Below are 24,711 nucleotides of genomic sequence, written 5' to 3'. Positions count from 1 at the left end.
TTTTCCACTGGCAGGGTTTTGGGATCTCCACCAGCCACAGCAAGGGAGGTGACTAATTTTTGGTGGATCCAGGCCCTCTGTGTGTTCAGTATAGAAATTTCAGTGCATATCTGTTCTGTTTTTATTTCTCCAGTGTTTTAATACTTGCTGAGTTTAATTTCTTGGGTTTCTCAGTTCAATTTCAATTTCTATTTGTGATCCTTTGTTCTGTATTTGGTAAAGGTCTGTTTTGTGTGTAAAGAAGTCGTTTAAAGTTGTTTTATGTGTGATAGTAATGGGAGGTGGGGATATCGGGGGGAGAAGATGGGATCAGGTGGCCCCCTCCTTAATTTTTGCCCTGGGCCCCAGCATGTCTAAAACTGATTCTACACACTGAGACATTCAGAAGGTCATAAATGGTCTACATTAACTCTGCATTAAGCAGTTAGAATGTAGTAAACAGTGCATTAATTGCCAAATGTCTTCCATGCTCATTCTTCGTCCATGTCATGCCCTCTGATTACAAAAGCACTTAAGGCTGATTCTATAAATGGAATCAGTAGGCACTGAGGGAAAAGGCAGCTACTGCATGTCATCAAAATTAAGTCCAAACAGGTGATGGGGAAAACCAAAAACTTGGTACTTTACTGATAAGAGTGATTAAAGAGAAACGTTTGCAAAACTGTATAGAATCACTCTTGAAATATTTTAACCATGCTTTTTCACTGGTTAAACTGTCATCACTTTAAAGTCAAAAATATGCTCAGAGACATAGGGGCAAAAACAAGGGGCCTCACCACCCAGTCATCGCATATAATGAAGTTTAAGTAAGAAATCAAAAATTCTTCACTATTGACCAATTGGTGGAGGAAGCACGGAGTATGAAATTTCCCTTTAAATTTATGAGACATAACTGCCTTGGAGGAAGTATTTTTGAGTGGTTTAATTGGTTCCCTGTTGCAGGATCGAAATGGACCACGTCAGAACTTGTGATTAAGATAAGTTCTTCGTCTGAAATACCCTAAAACAGCATTAGAAAGTTTTGATGCTAGTGAACAGTGAAGAATTTTTGATTTCTCACTTAAACTTCATTATATGCGATGACTGGGTGGTGAGGTGATAGTATTGTGGTCTCGGCCCCTTGTTTTTGCCTCTATGTCTTTGAGCATATTTTTGACTTTAAAGTGATGACAGTTTAACCAGTGCAAAAGTATGGTTAAAATATTTCAAGAGTGATTCTATACAGTTTTGGCATCAAAATTAGGCACCATTTATAGAATCACAACTAGCGGTGCCTAACTCAAATTAAAAAAATTAAGTTAGGTTCTTAGATTGGCAAGATGTGCCGATTTAGACACCTAACTGCAAGCACTTTTTATAGAATCAGGGCCTTAATGCCTGGTTTACCACATGCAAACAGCAAAAATATTGCAAAGCCCCTTAACACAGCTTAAAAGGAAAACTGAATATTTTCTTTGCAGCTCAAATTTGCATCTGGGTTTCTACAAAGAGGATTTCTCAGCTCCATTGCCCAATCTTTTTTGGTACCTTGTGTGTGAGCTGTGTAACTATGGGACTTGCTTCTAGTTTCTTTGAATCAGATGCAGGACAAACTTTATCCATGTGTAAAGCCCCTGCAATAGAAAGAAATTGAACTGCTATGGTAGAAAATTAACATAGTAACATAGTAGATCAGGGATGTCCAACCTGCGGCCCGCATGCAGCCCCGTGAAAAATTCTGTGCGGCCCCGCTCACGATGCGGTGTTTTCCTCTGCCGGCTCCCTCCTCCGTCTTGTTGCAGCGTTTGCTTAAAGCTGCGAGCAGTGGATCCTATGTGCCTCTTGCGGCTGACCCGGAAGTGTTTCCTCTGATGTTGCGACATCAGAGAGAACGCTTCCAGATCAGCCGCAGGAGGCGCATGGAAGACGCTGCCCGCGGCTTTGAGCAAACGCTGCAGGCAGGGCTTTTGCTCCAAAAGCCGCAAGTTCAGTGCCGCCTGTAACTTCAGCCCATAGTGACTGAACATCAAGGCGGCCACTGAGGAGGAGCTGATGACCCTGCCGGGGGTGAGCCGGGGGTGTGCCCATCGAGCCCTTCCCTGGCATGCACAAGTGCCGACCCTTGCTGTGCATGGCCACATGGAACCTACAGGGCTGCTTCATGGAAAGGCCAACAACCCAGTGCTCTGCATGACTCTGCTGGAGAATGGTAAGGGATCAGCAGTATTAAGCAAATGCTTCACTTGGCCATGAGGGGTAATTTGGGGGTGAATGCTGCACTGCTGATGGGTGTTTGGGGAGGAGAAATGCTGTTTCTGCATAGGGAAGGGAAGGGGGGAAGAGAAATGCTGCGGCTGCTGCACTCAATTGGGGAGAGAAAGGGAAGGATGGAGAAGGAAAAGGGAGAGGAATGAGAGATGTCAAGTCCATGGGAGGGAGAGATGCCAGGGCATGGGAGGGGAGGGGAGGGGAGGGAAGGAGATGCCAGGCCAGGGGAAAGGAAGGAAGGAGAGAAAGGAATGAGAGGGGATGCTAGATAATGGAGGGGGAGGGGAAGGGCGAGTTGGAAGGAGAGGAGAGATGCCAGGGCATGGGGGGAGGGAAGGGAACCTAAGGAGACAAATGCCAGACCAGAGGGAGAAGAGGTGCCAGAGAGGAGGTACCAGGGCATGGGGGGAGGGAAGGGATGTAGACAGAGATGCCTGACCATAGGGTGGAGTGGTTAGGAAGGAAGGAAAGGAGAAGAAAGAGATGTCAGAGCATAGGGGAGAGGTGGAGACAGAAAAATGGAGAAGGGGTGAAGCTGAAATGAATCATATACAAAGGAGAGAAGGGGTACAGGACAGACAGTTTATGGAAGGAGAATAGAAAGAGGGAAGATATCATATGGAACGGGGAGAGAGCAGACAGAGAAATGGAAGGGGTAGAGAGAGAGAAAGGGCAGACAGTGGATGGAAGGGGCAGATGCTGCATGGAAGACAGAGAGAGGCCAGATGCTGTCTAGAAAGAAGAGAGTGAGGATAAGATGATTAAAGCAAGGGGGATTTGTTCAGAGATGGGGTTTTTTTTGGGATGGGAGGGTATTAAAAGAAGTGCCAGATTGGGTGTGGGGGGAGAGCTTATGGGACCAGAAAGAGGACAAAGATGGTAGGCAATGGTCTGATGGGAGAGAAGTTAGACCTGGGGTAGTGTGGAGGAAGAGGGAAAGAGATACTTGAAGGGAGAACTGTTGGGAAGAGAAAGAAAGAAATGGTGGACCTGGAGAAGGAAGGCAGGCAGGCAGGGGGAGGGATGGAATGGGGGACAGTTGGGAAGAGAAAGGGAGAGAAGTTGGATCTGGGGATGGGAGGGAGGGAGAAATGTGGATGGAGGGCAGAGAGATGCAGCTTTTTATTCCTCCATTTCATTGTTCAGCATCAAGGGGAGAGGGAAAAAGAAAAACAGAAAAGAGAGGGAGCAAAATGTTGGACCATAGAGGAGATAGAGGAGGAGAGATAGAAACATAGAAACATAGAAGATGACGGCAGATAAGGGCCATAGCCCATCAGGTCTGCCCACTCTACTGACCCACCCCCAAGTCTACTATCCTAGGGATCCCACTCCTGGTGACAGGTTCCCTTGGCTTAACCCTCTAAGGGATCCCACATGGGCATCCCATTTGCTCTTAAATTCTTGCACGCTGTTTGCCTCGATCACCTGCACCGGGAGCTCGTTCCAAGGATCAACCACTCTCTCGGTGAAGAAATATTTCCTGGTGTCGCCATGAAATTTCGCGCCCCTGAGTTTGAACGGATGCCCTCTTGTGGCTGAGGGTCCTTTGAGAAAGAGAATCTCTTCTTCCTTCTCGATACGGCCGGTAATATACTTAAACGTCTCGATCATGTCTCCTCTCTCCCTACGTTCCTCGAGTGAGTACAGCCGCAAATTTTTCAGCCTTTCCTTGTATGATAGATCCTTGAGCCCCGAGACCATCCTGGTGGCCATCCGTTGCACTGACTCTACTCTCAGCACATCTTTTTGGTAGTGTGGCCTCCAGAATTGCACACAGTATTCCAAATGAGGCCTCACCATGGTTCTGTATAATGGCATTATGACATCAGGCTTCCAGCTGACAAAACTCCTGTGGATGCAACCTAACAACTGTCTTGCCTTAGATGAAGCCTTCTCCACATGATCAGCAGTTTTCATGTCTGCGCTGATGATCACTCCCAAGTCTCATTCTGTTGAAGTTCTAGCTAAGGTCTCACCATTCAAGGTGTAAGTTCTGCACGGATTTCTGCTGTCGAGGTGCATGATCTTGCATTTCTTAGCGTTGAAGCCCAGCTGCCAGGTCGAGGACCAAAGCTCCAACAAATGTAGGTCCTGTGTCATACTATCGGGTGAATTGCCATCTCTCACTATATTGCATAGTTTGGCGTCGTCAGCGAATAACGTTACCTTACCTTGAAGCCCCTGAGTTATGAATATGTTGAAAAGGAGCGGGCCCAAGACTGAGCCCTGCGGTACTCCACTGGTCACCTCCGATGTTTTAGAGAGGGTACCGTTAACTATGACCCTCTGAAGTCTGCCACTCAGCCAGTCATTGACCCATGTAGTTAGTGTTTCTCCCAGCCCCATTGATTTCATCTTGCTCAACAGCCTGCGATGCGGGACACTATCAAAAGCTTTGCTGAAGTCTAGGTATACGACGTCCACGGATTCTCCCAAGTCTAACTGTTTTGTTACCCAGTCAAAGAAGCTGATGAGATTGGATTGGCAGAACCTACCCTTGGTGAATCCGTGTTGACTGGGATCCCGTAGATTCTCCTCATCCAAGATTGCGTCTAATTTACGTTTGATTAGTGTTTCCATGAGTTTGCATACTATTGTTTTGAGACTCACCGGTCTGTAGTTTGCAGCCTCTGCCCTGCAACCCTTTTTGTGCAGTGGAACGACGTAAGCTGTTTTCCAGTCTATGGGGACTCTCCCCAAACTTAGGGAGAGATTGAAGAGTCCTGATAGCGGTTCTGCCAGGACATCACGCAGCTCACCGTGCACCCTGGGGTGTAGATTGTCCGATCCCATGGCATTGTTCACCTTGAGTCTTGCCAATTTGTAGTAGACATCGCCAGGTGTGAACTCGAAATTCTGAAACGGGTCTTCCACGCTGGGCATGCCTGCAACTACGGACCGTGCCTCGCAGGTGAAGACCGAGCAGAAGTATTCATTCAGTAGTTCTGCTTTATCGGAATCTGATTCTGCACAGTTCCCACCTGGTTTTCTAAGGCGTACTATCCCGTATGTGTTCTTTTTCCTATCACTAAAATACCTGAAAAAGAATTTGTCCCCTTTCTTCATGTTCTTTACCAGAGTCTCTTCCACTCGAAGTTTGGCCTCCCTGACAGCTGTTTTGACCGCTGCAGACCTCGCCCTATGTTCTAGTTTAGCTTCCCTAGTCTCCGTTCGTTTGTAGGAAATAAATGCTCTTTTCTTCTCCTTGACGAAGTGCGAGATTTCTGCGGAGTACCATTGGGGTTTGTTGTTTCTCCGCTGTTTGTGTACTGATTTAATGTAGAGGCTTGTCGCTTCATGTATGGTAGATTTCAGGGTTGACCACATAGCTTCCACATCATCGGTCGTAGCTTGGATCTGCAGTGTCCGGTGGACGAAATCTCCCATGCATTCCAAGTCAGTGCTTTGGAAGTTGAGTACTTTTGTTTTCGTGTTTGATCTAGGGAAACCTTTCCTGAGGTACAACCACACCATGTTGTGGTCGCTGGAGGCTAACGTATCTCCTACCGAGACCTTCGAGACGCTATTCCCCGTTGGTGAGTACCAGGTCCAGGATCGCCTGGCCCTAGTGGGTTCCAATACCATTTGTTTGAGTTGTGCTCCCTTTATGGATGTTAACAGTCTCTTGCTGCCGCTGCTTGTTGCTGAGTATGAGTTCCAATCTGCATCAGGCATGTTGAAGTCCCCTAGCAGAACAGCGTCTCCCCGTAGAGTGATATTCTCTATATGTCTTCAATTAATTTGGAGTCTTTGTCTTCCAGTTGTCTTGGAGGTCTATATACTACACCAAGATAAAGGCATTTTTCCCTGCCTCTGGCCAGGTTCACCCAGAGGGATTCCCCGGTGTACTTGACATCTGTGATTCTGGTAGTTTTGATGTCTTCTTTAATGTATAGTGCCACCCCTCCCCCTGACTTTCCCTCTTTGTCCTGACGAAATAAGTTGTATCCCAGTATAGCCATATCCCACCCATGAGAGTCTGTGAACCAAGTTTCGGATATTGCCACCACGTCAAGGTCGGCATGGGAGGACAGGAGGGAAGTGAGCTGGGATAAGATGATGCTAGGGGATGGAAAGAAAGGGACAGCATTTTAGCCTGACCAGTGGAGAGAGGGAGGGGGATTCTGAAAGTGGTGAGCCATGTGGATGAGGTCAAAATGGAAATGACAAGATGAGTGAGAGAGCATTGAGTACAGTGGTAGAAATGTGGTAATGGGGAGTAGATAGAAGGGAATAGGAGGCTGGGAAAGGAATGAGATGGAAAATGGGAGAGCTAGAGACAGAGAAGATGGAGAATTGAGAGATAGCTGAACATTTTTTTTAATATCTTTATTCATTTTCAATCTTACATCAAGTGTACAAACATCAAACTAAACTAAACTAAACCTTAGGTTTGTATACCGCACCATCTCCTCAAGCGTAGAGCTCGGCACGGTTTACAGGGTTAGGTTGAAAAGGAGCTACAATGAAGGGTTATAGGAAAGGAGCTAGGAAGATAAAGAGGGACAGGGTACCAAAGAGCGGGAGGTGTTAGATTTTTGAAAAGAGCTAAGTTTTCAGGTGTTTGCGGAAGGATTGGAGGGAGCTTGAAATTCTGAGCAGGGATGTGAGGTTGTTCCAGAGTTCTGTGGTTCTAAAGGGGAGGGATGTTCCTAGTTTTCCTACGCGGGATATACCTTTTGCAGAGGGGAATAATAGTTTCAGTTTTGGGGAGGATCTAGTGGAATTAGGGTTAGAGGAGTTCCAGAAGAGTGGGATAACGGGAGGGAGGATGCCATGTAGGATCTTGAAAGCTAAACAGGCACATTTAAAGAGGACTCTGGAGTGAACTGGGAGCCAGTGAAGTTTGGACAGGAGTGGGGAGACGTGGTCGAACTTGCCTTTAGCGAAAATAAGCTTGGCCGCGGCGTTCTGGATTAGCTGAAGTCTATGGAGTTTTTTTTTTTAGTTAGGCTTAAATAGATGGAGTTGCAATAATCCAGTCTAGAGAGGATGGTGGATTGAACAAGGATGACAAAGTGAGAATGATGAAAGTACGATCTCACTTTCCTCAGCATATGAAGACTAAAGAAGCATTTTTTTTACCAAGAAGTTGAGGTGGTCATTGAAGGAGAGAGAGGAGTCTATGATGATGCCAAGGACTTTGCTTGAAAACTCAAGTTGAAGAGTGGAGCCGGAAGATAATGGGATGGAGGTGGGTAAATGACCTAATATTGGGCCGAGCCAAAGTAGTTTTGTTTTGGACTCGTTCAATTTCATTTGTACAGAGCCATGGTGAGACCGCATCTGGAATACTGTGTTCAATTCTGGAGGCCACATTACCGTAAGGATGTGCTCAGAGTTGAATCGGTTCAGCGGATGGCCACCAGGATGGTCTCGGGGCTAAAGGGTCTCCCGTACGAAGAAAGACTGAGCAAATTGCAGCTCTACACTCTCGAGGAGCGTAGGGAGAGGGGAGACATGATTGAGACATTTAAGTACATCACGGGATGGGTAGAGGTGGAAGATGATATCTTTCTTCTCAGGGGACCCTCGACCACAAGAGGACATCCGCTCAAGCTCAGGGGAGGGAAGTTTCGTGGAGACACCAGGAAATACTTCTTCACGGAGAGAGTGATTGAGCATTGGAACGAGCTTCCAGTGCAGGTGGTCGAGGCACGCAGCATCTCAGACTTCAAGAACAAATGGGATACCTATGTGGGATCCCTACGAGGTCATGCCAAGGGATAGGGTCACTAGGACTGAATGAGCGGGTCAGTAGAGTGACAGTATAATTACAATTATTCTTTAGGGGGTCAGTAGACTTAAGAGGGTGGGTAAATAGTGTGGGCAGACTTGATGGGCTATGGCCCTTATCTGCCGTCATCTTTCTATGTTTCTATGAAAGTTCATTATACATGCGGATATGTTCTCAGCGAGGTTAATGAGGTTCGAGTCGGTCTCAAGGAGAATGAGGATATCATCAGCATAGGTGTAGAGAATTTCCAGGGGGGATAGATGAGGGAGTTTCAAAGAGGACATGTAAATATTGAAAAGGATAGGAGAGAGGGGTGAGCCTTGCGGGACTCCACATATCGGCTTCCAGGGAGGGGATGAAGAACCGTTTATGTTAACGGTGTAGGAGCGTAAGCGTAGGAATTTTGAGAACCAGTCTAGGACTGTGGAACTTATGCCTATTTCAGAGAGTTGGAAGATTAGGATATCATGATGGACAACGTTGAAAGCTGCAGAGAGGTCGAATTGTAGAAGTACAGCGAATTTGTTGCGAGAATGAAGTTGTACCTTAAACATTAAAATTAAATATATCACTTGACAATCTTTCTAATTTATCTTATAATACATAAAATTACCTCCCTTCCCTCTCATCATTCTCGCTACTATTTTCCCAGTATGAATAATAATATATAAACCTCCCCCCTCCCAACATTAAATGGTGTATATTACAATAGAAAATGGTGTCTACTCATTACAATAAGATGTTAATGGCTCCCAAATTTTATTAAAATTATTATAATTCCCTTGTTGTATAGCTATTGTTCTTTCCATTTTATAGATGTGACATAATGAGTTCTACCAGAAATTATAATTGAGTCTACTGTGATTTTTCCAATTATTTTTGATATGTTGAATGGCGACTCCTGTCATGATCAATAAAAGTTTATTATTATTAGATTATATTTGGCTCTTTTTCCTCATTGACATACCAAATAGTATTGTATCATAAGATAATGCCACATGCTTTTCCAATAAACAATTTATTTGATCCCAAATTGAATTCCAAAAGGCTAAGATAAAGGGACAATAAAACAAAAGATGATTTAAAGTCCCTACTTCAAGATTACAATGCCAACATCTATTAGACTTTGAACTATTTAACTTTTGTAATCTAACTGGGGTCCAAAATGCTCTATGCAGAAGAAAAAAACAAGTTTGTCTCATAGATGCAGACATTGTACATCTCATTCTCCAAGACCAAATTTGTGACCATTGAGATGCTAAAATTTGATGCTTAATCTCAATGCTCCAAATATCCCTGAGACCAGTTTTAGGCTTCTTTTTAACAGATTCATTTATAGTTTTATACCACTGTGCGGCCTGGTGTTCCAGAAAGTCCACCTGAAAGCATAAAAATTCCAGACTATATTGCGTACTAAGATTTTTCCATTCAGGGAACCCTACCTGAATGGCCTGCTTCAGTTGCAACCACCTAAAACATAGCTGAACATTTAAAAAGAAGAAGGGTGAGAAAGAAAGCAAGATTTGAGTAGACAGAGGCAGAAAAGAAAAAGTTAAGAACGCTGAAAGGGAAAAATCAATACGTTGGAGACAGGCATAAGAAGGAAATGGAACGAGAGAAGAGGAGAAAAAAATGGACAGCAGGCACTAGAAAGAGAATTAGTTGAAGATAGAGAAAAAACAGAAAGAGAAACTGGGACCAAGATGATGGAAAAACAAAACATCCAGACAACAAGGTAGAAAAAATGGTTTTATTTTGAATTTATTAACTGGAATATGTTAGCTTTGGGATATGTGCATCACAATTATTTTTATATTCAGTGGCTTAGTCATATACAGCTGATTTGGGGGAGGGGCTGGATCCCAAAATTAGTGAATGGGCACCAAAGTTTCTCCCTGCCTGAGTGCAGTTTATAAATACTTGAGCTAGTGGGGATTCCCAAGCCCTGCCAACTGAAGACATCCAACTCAAAATCTCCAAGCTTTGCAGCCAATGGCAATATCCTCAAGCTGCCCCTGCTTTCATGCATGCATGAAAGCCAAAGGGTGGCAGGGAGGAGGAAAGGCAGCAGTTCTGCAATATTGCTGCCAGCTGCAGAACTTGGGAAGTTGGAAGGGGAGGAGGTGGCTGTCAGTTAGTGAGGCTTGGGGGATCCCTACTAGCTACAGCAGGGGAGATATTCATTTTGAGGGAGCCTAAGTTCATAGTGGGAGGTTCAAAAAAGCAGTAATATTTACCCTGATCAAACGATCCTCCAAGTGCGCTGCTGACAGCTGATTCAGCATCCCCGCTCTGATGAGGCTCACCTCTGAAGAGGATCACCGTAGCTGTAATAGAAGTGAATGAGAGAACCAGGAGCGCACATCCCTGCTCATCAGAATGGGGATGCGGAAGCATGTGGCTGCTCCCACTGTCAGCGGTGCACGTGGAGGATCACTCAGTCAGGGTAAGTATTACTGCTTTTTTGGATTCCTCTCCACAGTGTCCTTTTAATGAAGGTTAATTATTAGATACGTACATCTTCTATATTAGTGATTGCAAATTTGGGACCTGCTCAACCTTTTTTGGCTCATCAGCTAGTGTTAGTGTTTGTGCAGCCCCAGAAAATTTTTTGGCTAAGATATTGGCTTTGCGCTTAGCCAAGGCTCTCCCTTATATTATTGATATGCACTAAACAGGATTTGTTGCTAAAAGACATTCATCTAATAACTCTAGATTAATGTTCCATATGCTAAATTTAACCAAAAATATGAATGATCCGGATTTTTCTGTATCTTTGGATGCAGAGAAAGCTTTTGATAGAGTTGAATGGAATTTTATGTATCAAGCATTAGATTGGTTTGGTATAGGTCCTGGATTTATACAAATGGTTAAATCATTGTATAGCTCCCCTTCTGCAAGATTGAATATTAATAATAATTTGTCAGAGAAATTTAATTTGCAGAGGGGAGTTAGACAAGGCTGTCCTTTATCTCCTTTGTTGTTTGATGTTGTATTAGAACCCTTGTTATTAGCCATTCATCAAGCAAAGGGGATACAGGGTATTCCTCATTCTGATAGGGAATATAAAGTTTCAGCATATGCAGATGATATTCTGCTATGAGAAATCCAGAAACTACTATTTCATGTTTGCTAGAATTGATTGATACATTTGAAAAATTTACAGGTTACAAAATAAATTGGAGTAAGTCTGAAATTCTTCCTTTAAATGTGTATTATTCTAGTTTTAAGTTTTTTATTGATTTTTTCACATATCAACAAGTGTTATAAATTTTCCATACATTTATCTTAACAATACACTTGATATCTCTATAATGTATTTTATATAAACCATATTTTATATTATTTTTCTTATGAATTTATATAACATATATATTGTAATGATTTTATCAATTATTATTTAATTATGAATCCTTTTCCCTCCCTTTATCACATTAATTTCTCATAAGACTATCATTCATTCATTATGATATATTTTTATAATGTATAATAAAGAGAATAAATTCTTTACCCCTTCCCTCCCTCCCTTTTTTAACCATTATCTTATTATGGGAAAAAATTAAAATCAGTCATTGCAAAAATCTGTTAATGGTCCCCAAATCTTCTTGAACTTATCCATATATCCTTTTTGTGTTGCAAATGTACGCTCCATCTTATATATATGGCAAACTGAGTTCCACCAAAAATTATAGTTCAATCTGTCATAATTTTTCCAATTATGTGTAATTTGTTGTACTGCTACTCCAGTCAATATAAATAAAAGTTTATTGTTATTTGATGATGTGTTTGATGATAATGTGTATTATTCTAAAGGATTATTTGATTCTTTTCCATTTGTATGGAAAGAAGATGGCTTAAAGTACTTAGGTATTATGATTAAAAATAATTTAGACGATACAGTTAAAGAGAATGAAAAACTTTTATTAAAAAGAGTTACAGAGTTATGTGAGCAATGGAATCCATTATATATTTCTTGGTGGGGGAGAGTTCAAACTATTAAAATAATGATATTACCTGTGGTTTGTTATCAAATGAGTATGATACCAATCTTTTTTCATGGGTCCTTTTATAAAAAACTTAATGGTATTCTTTGGCAAGGTAAAATGCATAGAATTGCTTTAGTATCTCTTCAAAGGCCAATTGAGGAGGGTGGGGTAAATTTTCCTAATTTTTATAGGTATCATCAAACCTATATTTTACGTCAAGGTATGTATTGGATCCTCCCAGAACTCTTTGAGAATGCACCGGATTGGCTCTATATAGAATGGCGTCTCTTGTTTTCCTCCCTTAAATTTGGTTCATGTGCCCAGTATTAGAATACCTAGAAGATATAAGGAGAACAGAATTTTATCAAATACATGGAAAACATTGAGATATATTAGCAATTTAACACCTATTCCAATAAGTAAATCTACAAATCAATCTTTATGGATTAATTCCAAGATTCAAATTGGCGGATCTAAAATCTTATGGAAAACCTGGATCATTGCATGCATTCGAACTCTAAATGACGTTATTTCAGATGGTAAACTGCTTGAATTTTCACAGATTATTGGGTTAGTGGATGAATTTGGATTGTGATTTCAAAGAGTAGGTTTGATTGATGGCTATAATTGATCAGATTTGAACCCATTCGCTTGTTTCTTTATTTTTTCTCTCAGGGATTCTGTTTGTTTGTAGTGGAAGAGAAGGGTACAGATAAGAGGGGCTTCCCCGATGAACGGAGCTCACGGGGAGGATCATAGGGGAAGATAAGTGAAGCTTCAGAGAGAATGCACTTGTAAGTCAGCAAGAAGAGTTTAAATTGTATTCAGAAATGGATGGGAAGCCAATGAAGTGACTTAAGGAGAGGGGTAATGTGAGAATAGCGGCTCTCACGGAATATGAGTCGTGCAGCAGAATTTTCTTCCAACCCCTTAACCATCTTAGTCGCTCTTCTCTGGACCCTTTTGAGTAGTACTATGTCCTTCTTCATGTACGTCGACCAGTGCTGTACGCAGTACTCCAGGTGAGGGCGCACTATGGCCCGGTACAGCGGCATGATAACCTCCGATCTGTTCGTGATCCCCTTCTTTATCATTCCTAGCATTCTGTTCATCCTTTTTGCCGCCACTGCACATTGCGTGCACGGCTTCATCGGCATGTCGATCAGAACTCCCAAGGTCCTTTCCTGGGAGGTCTCTCCAAGTACTGCCCCAGACATCCTGTATTCGTGCATGAGATTTTTGTTACCGACATGGATCACTTTACACTTATCCACGTTGAACCTCATCTGCCATGTCGATGCCCATTCCTCGAGCCTGATTATGTTATGTTGCAGTAGTCTAAGTGCGAGGTGATGAGAGCATGGACAAGGGTTTTGGTAGTGTGTTCAGAGAGAAGAGGACGGATTTTGGTAATATTATAGAGGAGGAAGCGACAGGATTTGGTGGTTTGTTGGATCTGAGCAGAAAAGGAGAGAGAGGAGTCAAAGATCACCCCAGGGTTGCGAGCTGACGAGACAGGGAGGAGGATAGTTATATCCACAGAAATAGAGAATGGCAAGAGGGGGGGGGGGAAGTGAGTTTAGGTGGAAAGATAAGGAGTTCAGTTTTAGCCATATTCAGTTTGAGATGGTGGTGAGACATCCAAGTGGCAATGTCGGACAGGCAGGCTGAAATTCAGGCCTGAATTCCTTCAGGCCTGTAGAGATATCTGGTGTGAAGAGGTAGATCTGGGAGTCATCAGCATAGAGGTGATATTGAAAATCATGAGAGGAGATCAGTATACCAAGAGAGTGGGTATATATGGAAAAGAGGAGAGGGCCTAGGACAGAGCCTTGGGGTACGCCAATAGACAGCGGGATGGCGGTGGAGGAGGATCCACTGTAACATAAGCTGAAGGTACGATGAGAGAGAAAACCAGGATAGAGCAGAACCCTGGAATCCCAGCGAGGACAACATGTCGAGAATGAAGGAGATGGTGATCAACAGTGTCGAAGACAGCAGACAGATCAAGAGGAATGAGGATACAGTAGAATCCATTGGATTTGGCCAGGAACAGGTCTTTAGAAACTTTAGCAAGGGCAATTTCTGTAGAGTGGAGCAGGTGAAAGCCCGATTGAAGCGGGTCGAAGATATTAGGAGATAGGAAATAAGAAGAATTCATTCCGGAAATGGAAAAAGGACAAAACCAAGGAGAACTGGAAAGAGCACAGGAAGCATCAAAAAGAATGTCACCTTGTGGTTAGAAGAGCAAAAACAGAATATGAAGAGAGGCTAGCCAGGGAAGCACGAAATTTCAAACCGTTGTTCAGATATGTTAAAGGGAAGCAGCCGGCTAGGGAGGAGGTGGGACCGCTGGATGACGGAGACAGGAAAGGAGTGGTGAAGGACGAAAAAGAAGTGGCGGATAGACCCAACATGTTCTTTTCATCAGTATTTACAAAATAGGACACATCCAACGTGCCGGAACCTGGAAAAAACTTCAAAGGAGATTAAGCAGAAAAATTAACATCCATGGAGGATAAACCTTGAAAACGTACACAAGCAGATAGATAGGTTAAAAACTGACAAATCTCTGGGCCCGGACGGAATCCACCCTAGGGTACTGAAAGAACTAAAGGAGGAAATAGCGGAACTACTACAGCAGGTTTGTAATCTATCCCTGAAAACAGGCGTGATCCTGGAGGATTGGAAGATAGCAAATGTTACACCCATCTTTAAAAAAGGATCGAGAGGTGACCCGGGGAATTACAGACCGATAAGTTTGACTTCGATTCCATAGAAGATGGCGGAAGCGCTGATAAAAGACAGCATCAAAGAGCATCTAGAAAGGAATAAACTGATGAAAACAATTCTGCAAGGGAAGATCGTGCCTAACGAACTTATTGCACTTCTTCGAAGGAATTAACAAACGGATGGACAAAGGGGACCCCATAGACATCGTATACTTAGATTTCCAAAAAGCCTTTGACAAGGTACCCCATGAACGCCTACTACGGAAACTGAAGAACCATGGGCTGGAAGGAGACATAGATAGATGGTCAAAAATTGGTTGGCGGGTAGGAAGCAAAGGGTAGGAGTGAAGGGCCACTACTCTGACAGGAGGAGGGTCACAGATGGTGTTCCGCAGGGGTTGGTACTCAGACCGCTGCTGTTCAATGTATTTATAAATGATCTAGAAACAGGGACGAAGTGCGAAGTAATAAAATTCGCAGACGACACCAAACTATTTAGTGGAGTCATAAGAACATAAGAATTGCCTCTGCTGGGTCAGACCCGAGGTCCATCGTGCCCAGCAGTCAGGACTAAAGAGGACTGTGAAGATTTACAAAGGGACCTGAACAAACTAGGAGAGTGGGCGACGAGATGGTAGATGAAATTTAATGTAGAGAAATGTAAAGTCTTGCATGTAGGAAACAGAAACCCGAAGTACAGCTATACGATGGGAGGGCTGGTAATGGGTGAAAGTACCCTAGAAAAGGACTTGGGGGTAATAGTGGACAAGACAATGAAGCTGTCAGCACAGTGCGCAGTGGCCTCTAAGAAGGCGAATAGAATGCTAGGTATTATCAAGAAAGGTATTACAACCAGAATGAAGGAAGTTATCCTGCCATTATATCGGGTGATGGTGCGCCCTCATCTGGAGTACTGCGTCCAGTATTGGTCGCCGTACCTTAAGAAGGATATGGTGATAATCGAGAGGGTCCAGAAAAGAGCGACACGATTGATAAAAGGTATGGAAAACCTTTCATATGCTGAAAGATTAGAGAAACTGGGGCTCTTTCCCCTAGAAAAGCAGAGACTTAGAGGGGATATGATAGAGACTTACAAGATCATGAAGGGCATAGAGAAAGTGGAGAGGGACAGATTCTTCAAACTTTCAAAAACTACAAGAATGAGAGGGCATTCAGAAAAATTAAGAGGGGATGGATTCAGAACCAATGCTATGAAGTTCTTCTTCACCCAAAGGGTGGTGAACACCTGGAATGCGCTTCTGGAGGGTGTGATAGAACAGAGTACGGTATTGGGGTTCAAGAAGGGATTAGATAATTTCCTGAAGGAAAAGGGGATAGAAAGATATATTATACAGGTAGATAAAGGATTACTATACAGGTCCTGGACCTGATGGGCCGCCACGTGAGCGGACTGCTGGACATGATGGACCTCTGGTCTGACCCAGCAGAGGCATTGCTTATGTTCTTATTATGAGAAGAAAGGAAGTCCAGGCAACGGCGGTGAACAGCATATTCGAGTAGTTAGGATAGGAAGGGGAGGAGGGAGATAGGGCGGTAGTTGGAGGGTCTAGTGAGGGCTTTTAAGGAGGGGCGTTAACTACAACATGTTTGAAGACATCAGGAACAGTAGCAGTGGAGAACGAAAGGTTGAGGATGTGACAGATGTGAGGGCTTACAACGGGAGCAATGGATGCAAATAAGCAGGTAGGAATCAGATCAGAGGAACAGATGGTGGGTTTGGAGGAGGGGAGGGGAGCAGTTTCCTCTTCCAAACTTCAGAAAAGAAAGAAAGGGTTGTAAGGATTATTGAAGGGAGGCTGACAGAGTGGACAGTCGGAAGGGGTGGTGGGGGAGGCAACATTGTTAAGAATTCAAGGTGGATCTTGTAAATCTTGTTGTGGAAGAACTCAGCTATCGTCTGGGGAAGAGTGAAAAGGGGATAGGAGGTGGGGGCACTTTGAGTAGAGAGTTGAGTGTGGCACAGAGATGGTGAGTGTTGGCACTAAGAGAGTTAGTTAAATGGTTGTAGTAGTCCTGTTTGGCAAGCGAGAACATAAGAACATAAGAATTGCTTTTGCTGGGTCAGACCAGTGGTCCATTGTGCCCAGCAGTCCACTCACACGGGGGCCCCCAATTCAAAGACCAGTGCTCTAAATGAGTTCAGTCTCACCTGCGTACGTTCCAGTTTAGCAGGAACTTGTCCAACTTTGTCTTGAATCCCTGAAGGGTGTTTTCCCCTATAACAGACTCCAGAAGAACATTCTAGGTTTCTACCACTCTCTGGGTGAAGAAGAACTTCCTTACGTTTGTACGGAATCTATCCCTTTCAACTTTAGAGAGTGCCCTCTCATTCTCCCTACCTTGGAGAGGGTGAACAATCTGTCTTTATCTGCTAAGTCTATTTCCTTCAGTATTTTGAATGTTTCGATCATATCTCTTCTCAGTCTCCTCTTTTCAAGGGAGAAGAGGCCCAGTTTCTCCAATCTCTCACTGTACAGCAACTCCTCCAGCCCCTTAACCATTTTAGTCACTCTTCCCTGGACCCTTTCAAGTAGTACTGTGTCCTTCTTCATGTATGGTGACCAGTGATGGACGCAGCACTCCAGGTGAGGGCACACCATGGCCCGGTATAGCGGCATGATAACCTTCTCCGATCTGTTTGTGATCCCCTTCTTAATCATTCCTAGTATTCTGTTCGCCCTTTTTGCCGCTGCACACATTGCGCAGATGGCTTCATTGACTTGTCGATCAGAACTCCCAAGTCTCTTTCCTGGGAGGTCTCTTCAAGTATAGCCCCGGACATCCTATATTCATGCATGAGATTTTTGTTACCGATATGCATCACTTTACACTTATGTACATTGAACCTCATTTGCCATGTCAATGCCCATTTCTCTAAACTAAACTAAACCTTAGGTTTGTATACCGCGCCATCTCCACAAGCGTAGAGCTCGGCACAGTTTACAGAGTTAGGAACATAGAACATAGAAAGGAACTCCAATGAAGGGTTATAGGAAAGGAACAAGAAGAAAGAGAGGGACAAGGGTCCCAGAGAGCAGGAGGTGTTAGATTTTTGAAAAGAGCCAAGTTTTCAGGTGTTTGCAGAAGAATTGGAGGGAGTTTCAATTTCTGAGCGGGGATGTGAGGTTGTTCCAGAGTTCTGTGGTTCTAAAGGGGAGGGATGTTCCTAGTTTTCCTGCGCGGGATATACCTTTTGTAGAAGGGAATGATAGTTTCAGTTTTTGGGAAGATCTGGTGGAGTTAGGGTTAGAGGAGTTCCAAAGGAGGGAATAACGGGAGGAAGGATGCCGTGTAGAATCTTGAAGGCTAAGCAGGCACATTTAAAGAGGACTCTGGAGTGTACTGGAAGCCAATGGAGCTTGGACAGGAGTGGAGAGACGTGGTCGAACTTGCCTTTTGCGAAAATAAGTTTAGCCGCGGCGTTCTGAATTAGCTGAAGTCTATGGAGGTTTTTCTTAGTTAGGCTTATAAAGATGGAGTTGCAATAATCCAGTCTAGAGAGGATGGTGGATTGAACAAGGATGGCGAAGTGAGAATGATGAAAGCAGGATCTCACTTTCCTCAGCATATGAAGGCTAAAGAAGCATTTTTTTACCAAGGAGTTGAGGTGGTCATTGAAGGAGAGAGAGGAGTCTATGATGATGCCCAGGACTTTGCTTGAAAACTCAAGCTGAAGAGTGGGGCCGGAGGATAAAGGGATGGAGGTGGGTAAATGATCTAATATTGGGCCGGGCCAAAGTAATTTTGTTTTGGACTCATTCAGTTTCATTTGTACAGATTGGGCCCAGGATTGGAGGTTCATTATACATGCGGATATGTTCTTAGCGAGGTTAGTGAGGTTCGAGTCTGTCTCGAGGAGGATGAGGATGTCGTCAGCATAGGTGTAGAGAGTTTCCAGGGGGGATAGGTGGAGGAGTTTCAGAGAGGACATGTAGATGTTGAAAAGGATAGGAGAGAGGGGTGAGCCTTGCGGGACTCCACATATCGGCTTCCAGGGGGAGGATGAGGTGCCGTTTATGTTAACGGTGTAGGAACGGAAACGTAGGAATTTCGAGAAACAATCTAGGACTGAGGAGCTTATGCCTATTTCGGAGAGTTTGAAGATTAGGATATCATGATGGACGACGTTGAAAGCTGCAGAGAGGTTGAATTGTAGAAGAACAGCGAATTTATTGCGGAAATGGAATTGTTGCACCTTGGAGATTAGTGAGACCAATAGGGATTCGGTGCTGAAGTTGGGTCTGAAGCCGAATTGGTGGGGTAGGAGAATAGAGAATCTTTCTAGGTAGGATGAGAGTTGAGTGGATATGATAGATTCTAACATCTTGGTTAGGAGAGGGATGTTTGCTATTGGGCGGTAATTGGATGGTATGGAGGGGTCAAGGTCAGTCTTTTTCAGTAGGGGGGTGAGTGCAATATGTCCCATTTCGGAGGAGAAAAGGCCCGATGTTAGGGCAGAGTTTATAAGTTTGGTGAGGGAAGTGATGGCTTGTGTAGAGATATTCTCAAATAGGTAGGAAGGGAAAGGATCCAAGGTACACTTACAAATATTTAGTTTGAGTCAGAGTTTGGAGACTTGCGATTCGGAAACATGCTCAAAGATGGTCAAGGATCTGTCAGCTGGAATGGGATTGGAGACAGGTAGGGTAGGGTTGAGGTCAGTAGAGGAGTTGTAGGAGACTGTAGGCGGGAAGGAGCATCTTAGGGTGGTAACCTTTTCATTGAAGAATTTTGCTAGGGCATCGGCTGATAGAGACGAGGGGAGCAAGGATGGGTCCTTTTTTGTAATTAAGGAGCGCCAAATGTTAAACAACGCACTGATCTGGTTGTTGGATCTGGAGATCTTATCTCTGAAGAAGTTCTTCCTGGCTTTTTTTACTGTTGAATTGTAGAGTTTGAGCTTGATTATGTCACAATCCCCCTGTGTCTTCACTACTCTGAATAACTTTGTATCGTCTGCAAATTTAATTACCTCACTCGTCGTACCAATGTCCAGATCATTTATAAAGATGTTGAAGAGCAGGGGTCCAAGCACCCAACTGGTGACGCTCTTCCAGTCTGAGTATTGTCCATTTACCCCATTCTCTGTTTCCTATGCTCTAGCCAGTTTTTAATCCATGTATTTCACCCTCGATTCCATGGCTCGCAATTTTCCAAAGTAGTCGTTCATGTGGAACCTTGTCGAACGCCTTCTGAAAATCCAGATATACAATGTCGACCGTGTCGCCCTTGTCTATCTGCCTGTTTACTCCCTCAAAGAAGTGCAGCAAGTTTGTCAAACAAGATCTGCCTTTGCTGAAACCGTGCTGGCTGGTCCTCATCAGATTGTGTCCGTCAAGGTGATCAATGATGCAGTCCTTTATCAGCGCCTCTACCATCTTTCCGGGTACCGAGGTCAGATTCACCGGACTGCAGTTTCCTGGATCTCACCTCAAACCTTTTTTGAAGATCGGCATAACATTCGCCTCCTTCCAGTCTTCTGGAATCTTTCTCGATTTGATTGACAGATTGGCTATTAGTTGAAGCAGTTCAGCTATAGTCCCTTTCAGTTCCTTGATAACCCTCGGATGGATGCCATGCGGTCCCAGGGATTTATCGCTCTTAAGCCTATCAATCTACCTGCATACCTCTTCTAGACTGACCGTCAACCCTGTCAGTTTCCCATCTTCATTTTCAGCATATAGCCTAATGGGTTCTGGTATGCTGTGTATATCCTCTTCGGTAAATACAGATGCAAAAAATGTGTTCAGTTTGTCGGAGATTGCTTTGTCCTCCTTAGCACTCCCTTTATTCCATGGTCATCCAACGGTCCCACCACTTCCTTCGCGGGTCGTTTCCCCTTAATATATCGAAAGAACGGCTTGAAGTTTTTCACCTCCTTGGCTATTTTTTCCTTATAGTCTCTTTTGGCCCCTTTTACCGCCTTATGGCACCTGGGTTGATGTTGTTTGTGCTTATTCCAGTTTTCGTCCGTTCTTGACCTTTTCCATTCCTTAAATGAAGTTTTCTTGTCTCTGATCGCTCACACTGGTTCCTTGTTCTTTTTTCTCTTGGATCCTTTGTTGATACACAGTATATATAGATTTTGCGCATCGGTGACTGTGTCCTTAAAAAGGGACCAAGCTTGCTCTAGTGTTTTTACAGTGCTTATCCTCTTCTTAATCTTCTTCCCCATCATGAGTCTCATCCCTTCGTAATTCCCTTTTCGGAAGTTCAATGCCGTGGCCATCGTTCTGGACTGATGTTTTGCCCCTGTGTTCAGGTCGAAGCGGATCATGTTGTGATCACTGTTTCCCAGCATCTCTTCTACTTCTACACCTTGTGCTGGTCCTCGCAGTCCATTTAGAATTAAGTCCAGAATTGCATTTCCTCTTGTATTTTCCTTGACAAGTTGTTCCAGGAAGCAATCGCCTACAGCATCCAGGAACTTGATCTCCCTAACGCAGCCGGAGGTACCTAGGTTCCAGTCTATCCCCGGAGAGTTGAAGTCACCCATGATAACTGTGTTGCCTCCCTTGCAGTTGCATTTAATCTCATCCATCATTTCTCAATCAATTTCTTCGGACTGCCCTGGGGGTTGGTAGTAGATGCCGATCTTCGTTTCCAGTCCATTTGTTCCTGGAATTTTGACCCATAGAGAATTTGAAATGAATGAAGTCAGCAAGTGTGCGGGATTTAAGCCAAAGACATTCAGCAGCTTGGGCACAGGAGCGCAGAAATCCACATAGCTACAAGGCCTTACTCTGTTTTAGCTACCCCAAGATATAGCTCCTGCCCCCTCCACCAGCACGCTGCGGCACGTGGTACATGGATGCTCTGGAACTGGCAATCAAGCACAATCCAAACATGTATTTGACAGATTAGGGGCTGAGGAGTCAATCCCTACCAATTTTAAACAAAATTGAGGGATTTTGAGGCAAATGTTAAACTTAGAAAAAAAGATCAACAAAAATCCAAGATAGCTGCTGCCATTGAATTTGTGCCAAAAATGGCAAAAAGAAACAATTTTCAAATATATAAAGAAAGCAATTTGGGGTTTGGGGAGGTGGGAGAGCCAAACCCTACCCTCAGAAATCCTTAAAAATGTGTTTTACAGACCAACCCCAATGCTCCAATAGGAAATAATGGAGGTGTACTCACAGTCACTGAAATGACTTACCTGTCAGCTCTTTTTACTGCAGTTGAATGGAGGAAAATGATTTTCTGCCTCAGAAATGTTCCAAAAGTACCAAACTTCAAGATCTCTGGACTGCTAGTCAGTCGGACCCTGACCGATACTTCCGCCCCCTCGGATCCTCTCCACGTGACTGGGAATGGGGAATGCAGCCTACATCCTGAACTCTGAGGGGCTATTATTTAGGACGCACACAGCCTGCGCTTAAACCTCTGACAAGGTCAGAAGACAAGCTAGCTCCCAAGGGGATGCACCCAGAGCCCAAATAGGTAGCACATAGCAGGCTGGCTCCACAAGTCCACCAAAGTTTCTCTGTGAAGTAGCAGTCCAGCTCTACAGAAACTGCTTCCTTTCCTCCAGCAGAAGACCACCTCAAGGAGTCTCATGGCACCCAAGCCACCAAAAATGAACTTTGCACCTAAGCCACCGAACTTTTAAGTGCAAAAAATAAGAAAAAAGTGCAGATCAGAAAGACTTCTGTACAGATCGCTTACAGAAACTGCTGGGGACTCTGTCTCTCTCAATAGTAGGAGGATCACATAATGAGAAAAATGTGGATTTCCAGGACCATGGGAATGGGTTGGACACCTTGCGTATAGAATTCAGAAGGGACGAACCAGAAAGTGCTAATGCAGAAGCACCAAAAACAAATGATTGATTTCATTAAGCAAAGAAACAAAAATGTAGTACTAACTTACATATGATAAACCTAATAATACAAAGATCACTATCTATCATAAAAGGAGAAATGGAAGTATGACTGGCCAAACATTTTAAACACAAAAAGCCATTCAAATCAGACAATAAAATGTATAATGTTAAGCACTCCAAAGATCAGAAGTAAAAAGTGTTCGCATATAGCCATGACAGTAGCTACTCTTTGGGTTTTTGCCAGGTACTAGTGACCTGGATTGGCCACCGTGAGAACGGGCCACTGGGCTTGATGGACCATTGGTCTAACCCAGTAAGATTATTCTTATGTTCTTACTAAAGTGAAAATGCCAAAGATTTCATTTAATTTTGAAGATTAGCACTATATCTTTATGTAATTGCTTTTGTGCAAGTATAGTTGTACATATAAAATTGTGAAACGGATATCACCTCCACACCCCTTTCTATGGACTCACACTTGTCAAAAATTTCTTCAATAGGGGGGCGTGGCTTCGACGTGCTGAGAGATGGCTGTGTAGGAGATCGGCTCTGTGAAAGCAGGCAGTTTACTGAACTTTTAAGGGGAAAATAATAAAGAGAATTTTAAAAAAAGGAAGCATTAAGATTGTTAAAATGGCATCGGGGTCGGGTAAAGGAAATAAAAGTGCGATGGCAAACGGATCAAGCGGAGGAAAAAGGTCAAAACTGGAAGTGACTTCCCCTCAATCAGTTCCTTTGCCTGTGGAGGAGGTTGATAATAGAGATCTTTTGCGGGAAATTCAAAAGGTACAAGAAATTGTGTTAGAGAACTCAAGATATATAAAAGAAGTTAAAGATGAGATAGCAGGGTTAAAAAGCAGAATGGATATTGTAGATTTAAAAATGAATACTCTGGAGAAAAAGGTGGAAATAACTGAATTGGAATTAGGGCAGTTTAAAAAGGCTCAGAAAGAAATTGAAATATTAAAGAGAGATTTGGAAGATTTGTCGAACCGCGAAAGGAGATGCAATTTAAGGGTTCTTGGTCTACCTGAAGGGGTAGAAAAAAATGATTCAGTTACATTCATGACTAGGTTTTTAATGAAGATTCTACCTTTAAAAAGCAAATTTCAGTTAGAAGTGGAACGTGCTCATAGGATCCCAACAAAAAGGCTAACTGCACAAAAAGGACACAGGCCAATGATTATAAAGTTGCTCAGATATCAGCAAGTAGCTGAGATATTATCGTTGGCTAAGGAAAATAAAGATATAAAGTGTCAGGACTCAAAAATATCAATAGTGCCTGATTTTGCAAGAGTGACAGCTCAAAAAAGAAAGCTGTTACTGGAAATGCGTCCGCAGTTAAAAGCTTTGGGTGCGAGATATGGGTTAATATACCCAGCAGTCATGAAAGTTATGTATGAAAATAAAACTTATAGTTTTGAAGAGGAAAGTAAATTAAAAGAATTTATAGAAAAATGTGAAGTGCCAATGAACACATAAAAGGAAATATAAAGAAGATGTTATCTGTTGAACATATTTTCTTTTAAGAATACTGATATTTTATTTTTTTTAATAAGTACATAAGTACATAAGTAGTTGCCTCCGCCGGGGCAGACCAGAGGTCCATCCAGCCCAGCGGTCCGCTCACGCGGCGGCCCATCAGGCATATTGCCTGAGCAGCGGTCCCTGACTAATTTTATACCTACCTCTACACTTATCTATAAACCTTCCACTGCTCTTATCTGTACCCCTCAATCCCTTTGTCCTCCAGGAACCTATCCAGGTCTTCCTTGAAACCCTGTACTGTGCTATTTCTTATCACGGCCTCCGGAAGGGTGTTCCATGTGTCCACCACCCTCTGTGTGAAAAAGAATTTCCTTGTGTTTGTTCTAAACCTGTCCCCCTTCAATTTCATCGAGTGACCCCTTGTTCTTGTGGTTTCTTTCAAATTGAAAAATCTGTCCTTGTCAACCTTTTCGATGCCCCTCAGGATCTTGAAGGTCTCTATCATATCTCCTCTGAGTCTCCGCTTTTCCAGGGAGAACAGCCCCAGCTTCTTCAGTCTGTCAGTGTATGTAAGGTTTTCCATACCCTTAATCAGTTTAGTTGCTCTTCTCTGGACTCCCTCAAGCATTGCCATGTCCTTTTTGAGGTACGGTGACCAGTACTGTACACAGT

General features: G+C 43.4%; 1 protein-coding gene across 5 annotated transcripts in view; it reads right to left on the bottom strand.

Annotated features, from left to right (window-relative positions):
* CCDC57 (coiled-coil domain containing 57) overlaps positions 1-24,711 on the bottom strand; it is a 411,998-nt gene that overhangs the window by 120,856 nt on the left and 266,431 nt on the right. For all 5 annotated transcript variants that reach the window (XR_004540808.1, XM_033960323.1, XM_033960322.1 and 2 more), the window contains one exon: positions 1,528-1,613. Coding sequence is in view for 4 of the 5 variants with exons in the window: in XM_033960323.1 (XP_033816214.1) it covers positions 1,528-1,613 (86 nt within the window). In the remaining variant the exon portion in view is untranslated. The remainder of the gene's footprint in view (positions 1-1,527; positions 1,614-24,711) is intronic.

The sequence above is a fragment of the Geotrypetes seraphini genome, chromosome 10 (genome assembly GCF_902459505.1).
Source record: "Geotrypetes seraphini chromosome 10, aGeoSer1.1, whole genome shotgun sequence".
NCBI classification, from domain to species: Eukaryota; Metazoa; Chordata; class Amphibia; order Gymnophiona; family Dermophiidae; genus Geotrypetes; species Geotrypetes seraphini.
Note: the sequence above shows the minus strand (reverse complement) of the source record. Positions and strands in the feature narration are given on the sequence as shown.